General features: G+C 41.5%; 1 protein-coding gene and 1 pseudogene across 1 annotated transcript; one reads left to right on the top strand and one right to left on the bottom strand.

Moving 5' to 3' along the window:
- Positions 1 to 3,938: 3,938 nt before the first annotated feature.
- On the top strand, positions 3,939 to 6,539 carry LOC131232649 (UNC93-like protein 1). The gene is made up of 2 exons (XM_058229035.1): positions 3,939 to 5,061; positions 6,089 to 6,539. The coding sequence occupies exons 1-2, from the start codon at positions 3,956 to 3,958 to the stop codon at positions 6,360 to 6,362; spliced, it is 1,380 nt and encodes a 459-aa protein (XP_058085018.1). The 5' UTR covers positions 3,939 to 3,955; the 3' UTR covers positions 6,363 to 6,539.
- A 3,790-nt stretch (positions 6,540 to 10,329) lies between these two features.
- Positions 10,330 to 12,921, bottom strand: LOC131232317 (peroxidase 44-like; annotated as a pseudogene).
- Between the last annotated feature and the right edge of the window lie 1,700 nt (positions 12,922 to 14,621).

The raw sequence follows: 14,621 nt of genomic DNA, 5'->3' as shown, positions 1-14,621 counted from the left end.
AAATGCTAATAGCATATCAAAGATCTCTATCTAGCATTAATTGCTAATATCCAATCAAAGAAGATCTTTATGGAGCATTACATGCTAGATCCTTGTCATGGATTGTAAAACCAAGTGACGTAAGGAATCCCACAATCTTTCAATGTGGGAGTCAATGTGGGAGTCTAAGTACACGTGACCATATGTGATAGGATACTTTGATGTAGAAGAATCAAGGATATCTCCACAACCAATTACCCAAATCTTTCACGACATTGAATACTACACAACGCCACCGCCTCTTAGAAGCTTATATAAACAAAACTCCATGAAGAGCTCGTAGCCTCATGCCAATACAACAAAGCTTGTCTTTACTTTCCTGTTTGTCATGGATATTTATTGTTTTATTTGTTTATTTTAGTTTAGCTCCATTGGTTCTCACAACATGGCCTCCTTAGTTTTTAATCCTTAGTTTAGCTCTCCACCCTTCATATACGGAAGGATGTGATGCTTTCCTGTTATGTGATAGGTGATTTCACCAGCTATCTCGCCATTGGTCCATACCAGATGACGAACGAATAGTTGATCTTGTCACGTGCTTGGTTCCTATTAAGACCATGAACAAGTTATCACCTTACTGACTGTCTCATTACAAAGCTCGATTTCAATCGAGTAACGAATATATTGTTGAAGATACGCCTCCATCGGTTGTCTGGCTATGATGCCCGATTCCAATCGAGTGACGGATAGACATCTGTCCCGCACATCATGACCGTCCTGCTACGAAGCTCAGTCTTGATTGGGTAACAAACGGATCATCGTCCCTCAATCCGATCATGGGTGCCATTATTGTAAAAATGATTAATAGAAGAGTGCTTTCGTCTTATATATTCTTTCCTCATTATTTTTACTATTGAACTTCGATAGCGAATCATGTTGAAAGAAAAAGAGACTCACGTCTATTGTTACACGGCCAAAAGAACTCATTTAGAAGGATTAGCTTAATTTCTTTCCATAAATCACCTGAACAAAGTGCAATATATATGGCTGAGAGGACTCTGGATCTAGTGTCCAATCTCTAATCTGTGACAATTCAATTAATCCTTGAGTCAGGGAAACTCTGGCATGCCCACACATCATAATTACACATGAAAACCCAATCCAGGCCCTTGTCTACGCCTGCGCCCAATCTAATTGAATTGGGCCAAGAGTAGGTCATCAAAGCTTGGATAGACCAACAATGGGCTCCATATCTACAAACTAAGTTCGGGAATGAATAGGGAACTCCATCCTCAAATAGTATTAATTTAATTATTAAATGTTGAGTTACGTTAAGTAAAGACTATTTGGAGTCTTTGAGTCAACCAGATCCGACCTACCTAGTGCAAAGTGCAAACGTCACATGAGAGCTCGTGTTGGCCAAGCAGTTGGGCCCCATGGGTATGTTCCCTGGCCCAATAACAGAGCTGGCCTGCTCATCAACAGCCCAGACGCGCGTGAAAAGTGGCTGGTTAATCCTCAAATCCAGCGGTTAGGATCACATGTTTAATGGCAAATAAACATCACTGTAGGTCTTGGGGAGATTTCAACGGTGGACGTCATTATTTTAGCTGTTTCTATTCCACTTGAGCTTTTCATGTAATCTAATTTCAGGATCATAGCTAAAATAATATGAAAAAAACGATTAAATGGCGTGGATAAGACATATAACAATTATGGTGACTCCACATTGTACGCAGTACTCAATCCGCTTCCGCATGTACAGGGACGGCAGTACCTGTCAACTGCCGAGCGGATTAGCGGTTAGGCGGGTGGTTGTTGACCTTACCGTGTGGGGTCCATCTTGATCAATTTGTTTCATATCCACGCCGTCCATCCAATTTTTCAGATTATTTAAGGAATTTATCCCAAAAATTAAGTAGATCCAAATTTCTGTTAGACCACACCACAGGAAATAGTGGTGAATGACCATTAAAAGCTTTTTTAGGCCACAAAAGTTTTGGATCAATATAATATTTATTTTCCCTACACCCATTTCTGGTTGAAATTATCAATGGCTAGGATGGAAAATAAACATTACGGATCTGCTTATAGTAGGCCTTGTGAAAACTTTAATGGTGAGCATCCAATCATCACTATTTCTTATGATGTGGTCCAGAAGTGATTTGTATATGTTTGATTTTTGGGACCATGTCCTAAAATGATATTTAAAACGGATGGACGGAATGGATAAACAGCATATGATCAAGGTAGGACCTCCGGTAAGGTTAACACCCAATCTGCACCCGTTGCACTGCGCCCATCCCAAACTGATAAACTCCCAACTTCCAGCATAAAAGTAACCCGTGCTCCAAATTTCTCTCTCGCTCTCCTGTTCTAAATACCAATTTCCAGCCAATCAAAATCGAATACCGACAAATGAATCCGGTCGACTACCTACAGCAATTTTCAAATCTTACGTGGGCTCCATTTCTTACACCAGCATGCCGTCCGACTAGGAAACGGATTGGCTAGTTCCCCTGCCACCAGCCAATGGCTGGTGGTAGGTGCTCTGTGGGGTCCACCATGATGTATGTGTTTCATTCATGACGTCCATCTATTTTTCTAGATCATTTTATTTTATGAGACCAAAAATGAGGTATATCCCAAGTATCAAGTGAACCACATTACAGGAAACAGTGTCGAATGAACCTGAACCATTATAAAATTTTTGGTGGCCATAAAAGTTTTGGATTAAGCTGATCTTTGTTTTTTCCCTTCAACTTAGGTCTGTGTGACATAATCAAAATATTGGATGTGAAATAAACAGTACAGTGGGCTTTAGGAGGATTTTAATGGTGGATATCTAATCACTATTGTTTTCCTGTAGTGTAGTCCACCTGAGATTTATATCCTTCTCATTTTTGGTATCAAGCACTAAAATGATATATAAAAATGGATAAACCGCATGGATGAAACACATACATCATGGTGGGGCCTACAGAGAACTGACCACCAGCGACCGGACTAGTGGCAGGGGGACTAGCCAATCCGTTTCCCCGTCCGACTAAACCCCCACCTCGGACGAGGCGGACGCGGATTTCCTGCTGAAGCCTTTCGCAGGAAGTTCCTGCGCTGGGAACTTAGTTGGGCCACCATGATGTTTGTCAGGAGTCCACTCCATCCATCCGATTCATGAGCTAATTTTAAGCTATTAGACCAAACTTGAACAGGATCAAAGACTCAAGTGGGTCGTATCAAAGGAAAAGGTAGTTAGGGAAATCCTACGGTTGAAACTTCCCTGGGTTCGACAGTGATGTTTACATGCCATCCATACCGTTAATAAAGACATTCCTACTGGGATGAAGTGAAAACAAAAATATTAGCATGATTCAAAACTTCTGTGGCCCCACCAATATTTCAACTGTGGACGTTTAATTGTCACGTTTTCTGCCCACTTGACCATTATATACGGTTCATTTTTGACCTCATGTCATAAAATGAACTCACAAAACGGATGGACGGTGAGGATTTCTCACAAACATCCCAGTGGGCCCACCTACGTACCCAACGCAGGAAATCCGCGTCCGAGACAGGGCCACTGCCCAATCCACGTTCATTCAATTAAGGGCCTGTTTGATTACGAGGGAATATGGAAATAACCTTTTTCGTCATTTTTACCTTTTCCCTAGTTTGAAATTCAAATGCATTTTCACCTTGATCGTTGGTTTGAATAGGGGTGCACACAGTTCGGTTTGGTCCGGTTTTGGGGTGAAACCGGAACCGAACCGTTACTAACGGTTCTAGGAAATTTGGAACTCATATCACAGGAAACAATGGTTTTAAACATCGTTATTAAAAGTTATTTTGTTTTAGGTCCACAATAATGTTTATTTGTCATCTAACCTGTTCACGAGGTAAGAAAAACATTGATAAGGGGGTAAACAAATATCAACTTCAGCCCAAACTTCTAAGGGCCACACAGTCTCCCACCACCATGTTCCGCTACAACTCCCCCCTCGTGCAGGTTAGCCTCATCGGCCTCATCTGCTTCTGCTGCCCCGGCATGTTCAACGCCCTCACTGGTATGGGTGGTGGCGGTCAGGTGGACCCCACCGCCGCCAACAACGCCAACACAGCTCTCTACACGACCTTCGCCGTCTTCGGCATCCTCGGCGGTGGTATCTACAACGTCCTCGGTCCCCGCCTCACCCTCTTCGCCGGCTGCTCCACTTACGTCCTCTACGCAGGCTCCTTCCTCTACTACAACCACTACCACCACCAGGCCTTCGCTATCATTGCCGGCGCTATTCTTGGCATTGGCGCCGCCCTCCTATGGGCCGGCCAAGGTGCCATCATGACATCCTACCCGCCGCCTTCCCGCAAAGGCACTTACATTTCCCTTTTCTGGAGCATCTTCAACCTCGGCAGCGTCATCGGTGGCTTCATACTATTCATCCTCAATTACAACCGAACCGAGGCCGTCTCTGTCAATGACGCTACCTACATCGCCTTAATGTGCTTCATGTCGGCCGGCACCCTCCTAACACTCTCTATCCTCCCACCATCCAGTGTCGTTCGCAATGACGGCTCCCGACCCACCAACGTCAAGTACTCTAGTACCTACACTGAGGCCATCGAGATCTTGAAGCTGTTCTTCAACTGGAAGATGATCCTAATCATCCCCTCTGCGTGGGCCAGCAACTTCTTCCACACCTATCAGTTCAATAATGTGAACAAATTGATGTTCAATCTACGGACGAGGGGATTGAACAATGTGTGCTATTGGGTTGCCGAGATGCTGGGATCTATCGTAATTGGGTATGTTCTTGATTTCAGTTTCAAGAGTAGGCGGATGAGGGGGTTCGTCGGCAGTGGGATTGTGGCCTTGGTTGGGACTGCGATTTGGGGTGGTGGGTTTGTGAACCAGTTGAATTATTCGTATGCCGATTTGCCAGAACAGTTGGATTTTAAGAACTCCGGCAATGATTATGCAGGCCCGTTTGTGTTGTATTTCAGCTATGGGTTGCTGGACGCCATGTTTCAGAGCACGGTTTTTTGGGTGATGGGAGCTTTGGCTGATGATTCCATGACCCTTAGCAGGTATCATTTTCTTATATCCAACAGTTCCCAGTTATTGTTCTGTTTCTTGAATTTTATTGGTTTCAGTTTCTTGATGATCTGCTCTATGAAAATGTTACAGTTTTTGGTTCTTAATTTCCTATATGGTCCATTGATTAAGTAATAATGCCAACAGTAGGGAGTTCATGTCTGTATATGTATGTTGCATTCTGTATCTAAGTGATCTGGACTGTAAAACTGGTGGGTCACCTCTTCAATGAGCCACAGCCAAAAACACACCTGAATTATCCCAACAAACTGGAATTATATAGGATTCTGACCTCAAGGATATGCTGGTGGAAGTGGGTCCATGGTTCAGTAATCCAGACCCTTATATGATCAGCAGTACCATGGATGGGACATGCCCCAAAAATCTCCCATATAGGAACATCCTATACATCTAATTTTCTGCCTAAGTCGAATTTGGCCTGTTTTTCTATGTTTCTTCTCTTAACTGTCTATTTGCAGATGGCAATTGAACAATCAGGATTCTATTTCCCGGACACACTCCATCCACCATAGGCGTCATCAGACTAACAATGTGGTCACCGAACCATACGCGAACATGGTCCAGATGCTTATTCTCTGGTCAAGGATCATATAATTTCTCCCTATAAAATGAAATATCCTTTGTTGCTCATTCCTTTTGTTCAGTGCTCGAAAAATCAGGCCGCTGATTGAATGGACAGGAACCTCTAAGCAGTGTGATTTTTTGGCAGTGACTGGCCAATTGATTACCCTTTAATTGAGAAGTATGGGTGCATTCATTAATGGTGGTAGTGGATTTTTATCTATCAACTTGTGGTGGATAGTTTTTTCTCTCTGTTCTGTTGTAAAATGTTGCAGTGTTTGGAGAAGTTTCAACCATATAGGAAGTTCATGCTTTTGCAAGTGTGCTTTTTCTATCACATCTAAATAGGGTTTTAGCTGTCTCTGATTATCATAGTTGATACTTTTTCTAGTTTATTTCAGGCTGTTTGATCAATTGGGCTTGTTATGGCTATGGCAGGTATAGTGGATTCTACAGGGGGTGGCAGAGTGCAGGGGCAGCTGTGGCCTGGCAACTAGATGCGCGCAAAACCTCATTGCTAAGGCAGGTGGTTGTGAACTGGTCCCAAATGACAGTTGCTTATCCTTTGCTGATCTTGTTGATCCTCTTGGCGGTGAAGGACGAAGATGGCAAGGTTGATGTGGAGGCAGCCGTTACTACCTTGAAACCATCCTCCCCTCCTGAAAGGGAGGAAGGTTTCGGAAAGGTGGAAGAGTCAATGAAGCCTCTCTAAAGAATTTGCATCTCCTACTTTCTCTGTGTTCTTTGGATTTTTCAACAGGAATAATGTTCTTGGGTGTTTGCAGGAATGTGGGAGCTTGGAGAATTGTAATGTTTTGTGGGATACAGTGTGTTTTTAGGCTAACTCATGTCTTTGTTGGTTGCAATAATCTGCTTCTTTGTTCTTTGAGTTTTCTATTGTTTTGATTACCTTGATTGTTCCTTTCAAGGTATACTAAACTCATTGAAGTGAGTTTGGACAAGTGGGGCCCGTGGATGAGTGATCCAGACTATTGGTGTGATGGTCCCATTGTGGATGGAGGATTCTCAGAAAGTTTTCCCAATTGAACAATCCTAGCTAACTCGTCATTAGTGGCCCACAAACAGGTGTTGAACATGGAAATGCAGCAAAGACCTAATATGGGATGGCCACGAGTTTAATGCTCCGTGGTCCATCTGTTGGGCCCATTTCAATCTTATAGGTCACTGAGATGTAGGGTGATGTAGAACGTGTCACAGATACGCTCCTAGCATGGTTGGGCCAAAAGAAGGTGGACCGTAAATTGATTGTAACTTTCGATTTGGGTATTGTTACGGGGCGCACAACCTATCAATGTTTACTGGAATGGGCCATCCGATCTGATGTAGAACGTGTCACAGATACGCTCCTAGCATGGTTGGGCCAAAAGAAGGTGGACCGTATATTGATCGTAACTTTTGACCTTGGTATCGTTACGGGGTGTACAACCTATCAATCTTTACTGAAACGGGCCATCCGATCTGATGTAGAACGTGTCACAGATATGCTCCTAGCATGGTTGGGCCAAAGAAGGTGGACCGTAAATTGATCGTAACTTTTGATCCAAGTATCGTTACGGGGTGCGCAACCTATCAATCTTTACTTAAACGGGCCATTCGAGGTGAACCACGCATCTGTCTGTTTTGTTAGAAAACACGCACTTTCAGCTCATAAATGAATTTTTAGAAAAAAATTTACTATTTTAAGTAATTTCGAATTTTTAAATATTTTTTCTATTCCCTTTGAGAAATAACTTGTAATTATTAATTATACTAAGATTCTTCTAGCAAAAGTTTATTTGAAATTTTTATTTTTAAAAATTAGGCTTTAGAAGAGTTTTATTAAAATTAGAATTTTTATTAGAGTTAGAATTTTGCTATTTTTGGTAATTACGAATTTTGGTTTATTTTTTTCTTTATTAATGGTGTAAGGAAACACATTAGTCAATTCATCAATCAATTTCGAATTTTATAGAATTTATTTTCTATTTGGCTTCTTTTTTTCATCGTGGATCCGAGAAGTCTCTGTGAGGAGTCCAGAGTAGCTCCGTGAATTCGGAGTAGTTATCCTTGAGGAAGACGGTGATTGATCTGATCACGTTCATCCTCCATGATAGGGCCTGCTTGTCCACTATGCATATGCTCAGATTGAGATTCATATAACATCCGGACCGTTTGCTTAGTTTCAGTTTATGGTGAAAGTGAGTAGGAAACGTATCTAACTCTTGGCTTGAAAAATAACCTTAGAGAACATTCCAAACGAATTTTGAAATGGAATGGCTGTTTACAGTTAGCTCTATCTGTTTCACATCAAGATTGATCCTAGATAGTACACTATCTTAGATCTCAACGCAGAATGCTAGGTGAATGGTGATGGATCATCATCACCATTAAAGCCTTGTCCCATCTATTTGGGAATGGCTTTGTGAATCTTGTTTTGCTGGTGGATTTTATCCAAGGCCTTCTGTGGGTAACCTCAATTCAAGAACTTTCAGGTTTTTCTCCTCTTCAAGCCCTTCAAGCTCAACTTATGTTCTGTTGTTGGAGCCGTCTTTGGCCTTTGTTTCACATGACTGAACCATTCGAATCTACTCTCCGTCGTTTTACCTCCTACTGGCATCACTCTTAGGCTGTTTCCGACAAAACCATCGGCGATACATTCCATCTGATACAAACATAGTAACTGACCTTTAATGCAATTCAATATTGTGCCAACGGAATGTATTGTTTTCTGTAGTACAAATCCAGACTGGAAAGTCAAAGAGCTGGTAACACTCCTTGCTGCAAAGAGAGACCAAATAAGTTTTGTGGCCATTGGTTTCTCAATCATATATTACAGGTGGGCCACATTGGAGTAGTAAGCTTGATGGGTGACATAGGGAAGAATGTGATGAGTTCGATTACCGTCTTCCTCAAGAATTATTACTCTGAATCCATAGTTTTTCTCTGGACTCCTCACATAGATTCCTCGACTCCATGAGGGAAGAAAATAGAAATAATTTCTTATAATTCAAAATAAATTGATTGATGATATTAAGAAAAAAATAAAAAAATACAATCCTTTAAATAGTGAACTCAAACCTAGGACGAAGTTTTAGAATCAAAGTCCAACTCAAACTCCCTAAGAATGTGACTTACTGTAAATAGTAAACTCACTATTTATAGATGGTTGCTAGACTAATCCAGAGATTCCTCGACTCCACGAGGGAAGAAAATATAAATAATTACTAATAATTCAAAATAAATTGATTGATGATAAAAAAAATAAAATTGAAATCCTTTAAATAGTGAACTCAAACCTAGGACGAAGTTTTTAGAATTAAACTACAACTCAAACTCTCTGAAAATGTGACTTACTATAAATAGTAAACTTTCCTTTATAGACAGTTGTGATTCTTACTAGACTAAGGACGTGTTTGGGCAGTGGCATTAGAAGGGATTAGGTGGGATGGCATTCATATGGTCCTGTGCCAATTCCACGCCATGTTTGGAAAGAATGGGAAAGCTTGGAATTCGATTAGATGGAATTGCATAGGGTACATGCCAATTTCACTAAATGTTAGCAAGTTGTGTAGGTCCCACCATGATGTGTGGGCTATATCCACACCGTCCACCCATTTTTTGAGATTATTTTAGAGCATTCGCCAAAAAATCAGGTAAATCTAAAGCTCAAGTGGACTCCACCATAGAAAGCAACGGGGATTGAATACTTACTGTTAAAAACTTCTTTGGGGCCACATAAGTTTTAGATCTACCTCATTTTTAGGCCCATGCCATAAAATGAGGTTACAAAACAAATGAACGGTTTAGATATAACACATGTGTGTTATTCTCAGTAATTTCAAATAATGGTGGGTATATCCATTCAATGTACCACCGTATTACCAACAAAGCATGGCATTAATCTTATCCCATGGCAACAGGGGACAATCCCTGCCATGGGTAATAATTATGTTTTTTGAATCCCATCCCACCCAATCCCTTCTAATCCCACAGCCCAAACACGCCCTAATTGTCCAATTTAGTCTAGTCACGTTATTTTCCATTTTTTTTCTAAGCCCTTTTCCTGTTGGGCACGACTCTTCAAACTCAAAGGATGAAAAGTTACGGTGGAATTAAAACTTATTATTGATAGTAAGTAGCTTCTCATACCCAAAATCATACATGATATGTGGCAAAACTCATTTCAGTTTGCAAGATATGACTGTTTTGAGGTTCTGATGGTCCTTATCACTTCCGCCTCCAATTGAGCCCTCTCTGGTCCATCTTGGCCATAAAAGTGTCCGCAACCTGCTCTACATCAATGGGTCATAAGCATCATCTCAAGGAGCACCAAGATGGGGTGCAAGAAGGGCTGAGATTTATTAACTACCAGAAGGTCCAAACATATTGACATTTTCGTGAGTTGCCAAGGCCAACAGGGAGTGATGATGGTTTAGATAAGAACAGAACCTCCCAAACATATTAACACCTTGGGCCATTAAATCTTAATAATTTTGAGAGAATATGGCCTGAAAACCATTTGGGCTGGGGCTTTGATAGGACCCAATTGCTTGATAGCATCTAAATTTTCCTAGTGAGAAAGGAGCTTGATCAGGGCAGCATTGTCCGACTGCACACAGATGCAGTCGGACATACAATATCAATAAACCGTTTTTTCAGTCATGTTTGAATTTAGATATTCAAATGGGTGTATTGATCGAGACCCTGCAATTCCTCCTAATCTCTACAGCATTCCCTACTAAAACTTGAATACTCCCCGTCTTTACCATGGCATCGGCACATTTCTCAAGAAACCCAGCTCCATCCGACCCCAAGCTAGCTAAAATACCAGCTGTAGAGCTATCTACAGTAAGCTCTTGGTCTATCTGTAGTACCCCTCTCTTCAAGAGAAGCTGATTGTAGTATTGATCATTGATCACAAATGATGTGTTTTGATCCAAAAATGCAGTTGGGTCGCTTTTCAATGACCTTGATTTCTTCCCACAAATTTTAGTAAGCTGGGCAACTAAATTGGAATCCATCGACAGGTCTAGCTTGCCCGTCCCTTTAAAATTCAAGAGTCGGTCCTGAAAGAACCCGCAATGAGCCACACCCACTGTATGTGCAGCCAAGAGAGTGATCATTTAGCATAAGCCCTTTCGCTGTGAATCTTGCAATTCTCGCGAGACGGAGAATGTGGGACCTGGTAATTTCACTTCATTAACGTTCGAGACTAGCCCATCCCTTCTCCCAGTGGGCACCGCATAGTTTGGCCCGCCCATGAAGGCAACCACATCTCTAGTTGCTATGGTTATTATATCCGCAAACGAGACGGTTGATGGGCATCGCTTCTCTAGGCTTTTCTTGGCTTCATTGATGATCTCAAATCCTCGTACTGTTAGGTTTGGTCCCACAACCTTCTCCCATGTCTTCTTCTTTGTCCAATCTATTAGTATAGATGCATCGCAACCCCTAAAAGAATGAGTAGAAAATGTGACTCTATAAGAATTAGAATGAAAAATCTATACTAGTATATAAAATCAAAAAGAGTTTTTCTTTTTTCAGGACTTGTGCATAACTGAAATACTCTCCATTAAAAGGCAATATATCCCCACTAGCTGTTTTCTAAATGTGTATGAGCCTCACCGCAAGGAACAATTAGGATGAGGATGTGTGGATGACACGGAGAAGGGTGTGATGAGGAAGATCACCATCTACCTCAAGTGTGCAATGTTGAGATTTGTGCTGTGGAATCACACAAATATGAATCTAGGATAGCAATCCAAGAGCACCAAACAATCACAAGAGAACACAAAGATTTAACGTAGAAAATCCTTTCGGAAAAAAACCACGGCACAAAGCGACAGAATACCACTGTGAAAGCATAAATTACAAAGTGAAATGAATTATCCGATTCGAACAACCTCGAATCTCACCCTTGCTACACCATTTGAAACCTTAGAACCCATTCTAAAAGCCCTTAGAATACCTTTAGAAAGCCTTAACCTCACTTAGAATGGCCATAGGAACTCCTATTTATAGTTTAAGAAACTCAACTTATGCACCTCTCTGAAACCGTCTCAAATTTACGTAGATCGCATAGAATCCGTGCACAATTAGCGTAACCTTCGACCAGTCAAGCCTGTCTCTCGACTGGTCAAAGACCTCGGAAATTTTAAAAACATTGTTGCTAGACTTTGAGTCGAACTTGCTTTGACTAGTCGAACTTTTTCTATAACTTTTCAGATTTAAGACATCCTTTAAGTTTTAACAACAATCTCCACCATGTCTTCAATCTTCAAACGTGTAGCTTTTTGACCTTTTCTTTTATCTCTACATCACATCATAGTTTTTTGTGCATACTTCGTCCTCTTTTCACGCCATCGCCAAGCCCAGATAAGTTGCACAGAATTTGAACTTCTCTACAGGAACGACCTTGGTGATCATGCCTTCCAGATTTACGCTGGTGTGAATCTTCTCCAGAGTTACACCTCCTTCCTCAAGCATCTGTCGAATAACATGGACATCCAACTAATTGCTCTACCCGCTAGTACAAACGAGTAACTTGAAGTCAATTTTCTGAAATTCACATTGCCTGCGTAATCTGAATCCACATACCCAACCAACTTTGTCCCTATTTTCTCAAAAGTAAAGACGCAATCTTTTTACCTCAAATGTATCAAAGTAATCATCTCATCACCATCCAATGTTGCTTGTCGGGGTATTTACTCACAACACCGATTGCCTGTGAAATAACCGGTCTAATATAGACCATGGCATGCACTGCCAACTGCATTCGAATAAGGACCATAAGACATATCCTGCTTTTCCTCATCTGTTTTGGAACATGTCTTGAGGAAGCTTGAGGAGAGACGCATAGGGAACGCTCATTGGCTTTGCTTGGTCCACCACATACTTGATTAATACCTACCCAAGGTATTCTGCTTGAGATAACCAAAACCTACTCCTCTTCCAGTCTCTATATATGAATATCGATGCCGAGAACCATCTTTACAGCCCCTCGATCCTTCATCTTAAATGTACCACTTAACTGAGTCTTTAGTACGTTGATTTCAGACATGTCATATGATTGACGATCTACATGTCATCAACATATAACACCTGACTCACTATGAAGGAATCAAATTTTATACCACTGCCTCGGTGATAGGTTGTACCACGACCTCCTGCAAACTTTTTTTCTCAGACCCTTTAACTTCGAACCGCTCTGATTGCTTCATATAGATCCGTTCTTCCAATTTTTCGTATAGAAGTGCAGACTCTTCATCCATCCTTCCAGCTCGAGATCGCATTGGTCAACCAGCGCCAATCACGGATCTAATATAGACACATAATATACAGTCGGCACGAATATTTCTGAGAAGCCGATCCCTTCTCTTTGAGCATAACCCTTCGCTACCAACCTCGCTCTGTATCTATGATGTATCTTCCTGAAGATCCACCTGCATCCAACCGTTATTTGGCCTACTGGAATCTCCACCACCTCCCATATGCCGATCTGGTACAACGAGTCAATCACATCGTCCATAGTTACCTTCCACTTCTTAGTACTAGGCTCACCTAGAACCATCTGAATAGTAGACGGATCCCCCTCGCCTATAACGAGAGCATATGTGATATTGGAGTCGTTCATGTACCTCGCCGATATCCTGCGATTATACTATGTGATTCTTCTCATAGGTGGCTACTCCACCTGCTTTGTATCTCTGTCCGCGCGTCTCAGCCTTCATGCCCTGCTTGCTCATGTGGTCATGCCCAGCATATCACACACGTGCAGAGGTGGAATCCGCTACAGCTACTGCAGCTTCACCTTTTGAAGTGCTCTCGATCAACTTGTAAAGATCACCGAGTCGTTGCACTTTCATGATTACCCGTGCCCCCTTAAATACTTTAAGAGCACCATCAATACCTGTGAACTTCCAGCCCATTGCTTCAAGTACACCAAGAAAAATCAGATTCTTCTTCATGTTAGGAATGTGCCTCACCCCAGTCAGGGTATGTTCTGTCCCATCAAACATCTTGATACGCACCGTACCAACAGCCACAACATTACAGGCAACATCATTACCCATAAACACATGTCTACCATTACACTCCCTGTAGCTGGCGAACCAACTCCGATGAGGAGTCATGTGAAAGGATGCCCCTATGTCTAGAATTCACTCGCCCCTACGATCATCGTATGACTGTCTGATTGTAGACACAGACAAAACATCACCATCACATCCACTCGATCCATCTGACGTGGCAGCATTGGCCTCCCTTTATGAAGCCTCAGATTCTTTTTTCTTAGATTTAGGATTTGTACAATCCTTCTTTATGTGTCCTTCTATCCCACAGTTCAAGACTTTACCTTTCCTTTGCCCTTGCCATTGGATTTTGATCTAGAACTCAAAGATCATATACCTTATTTAGAATTCATGCCCCTCGTAAATAGTGTCACCGTTTAGCTTTCTCATTGCCTTCCCTTGAAGGGCTGAGATAACGGGGTTGATACTCAGAGTTTTATTTATGGTGCACATTGTGTCTTTAAATGACTCATACGATGTCGGAAGAGAATTCAGCAACATACATGATTGTTCCTCATCTTTTATCATTTCCTCTATATTTAACAATTTGCAAACCAATTTATTAAAGTTGTTGATGTGAGCCTCCAGATCTCTACCTTCTGCTATCTTGAAGTTATACCACTGACGCTTTTAAGTGTAGGCGATTTTCAGAGAATTTTTTCGCATAGATATCCTCTAACTTCGCCCATAGCTTAGCTGCAGTTTTTTCCCTTATGACATTGTAGAGAACCTCATCCGTGAGACATAAATGGATCAAGGATAAGACCTTCTTATCAAGAGTATTCCAATTATCATCAGTCATAGTAGACTTTCGCTCCTCAAGAACACCATCTTCGCATTGCTTGATTAAGGAGATGATCATCTTGATATTTAATAACTCAAAGTTATTTTTTCCGGAGTAC

Source organism: Magnolia sinica, chromosome 18 (genome assembly GCF_029962835.1).
Source record: "Magnolia sinica isolate HGM2019 chromosome 18, MsV1, whole genome shotgun sequence".
In the NCBI taxonomy this organism is placed as follows: domain Eukaryota; kingdom Viridiplantae; phylum Streptophyta; class Magnoliopsida; order Magnoliales; family Magnoliaceae; genus Magnolia; species Magnolia sinica.
Note: the sequence above shows the minus strand (reverse complement) of the source record. Positions and strands in the feature narration are given on the sequence as shown.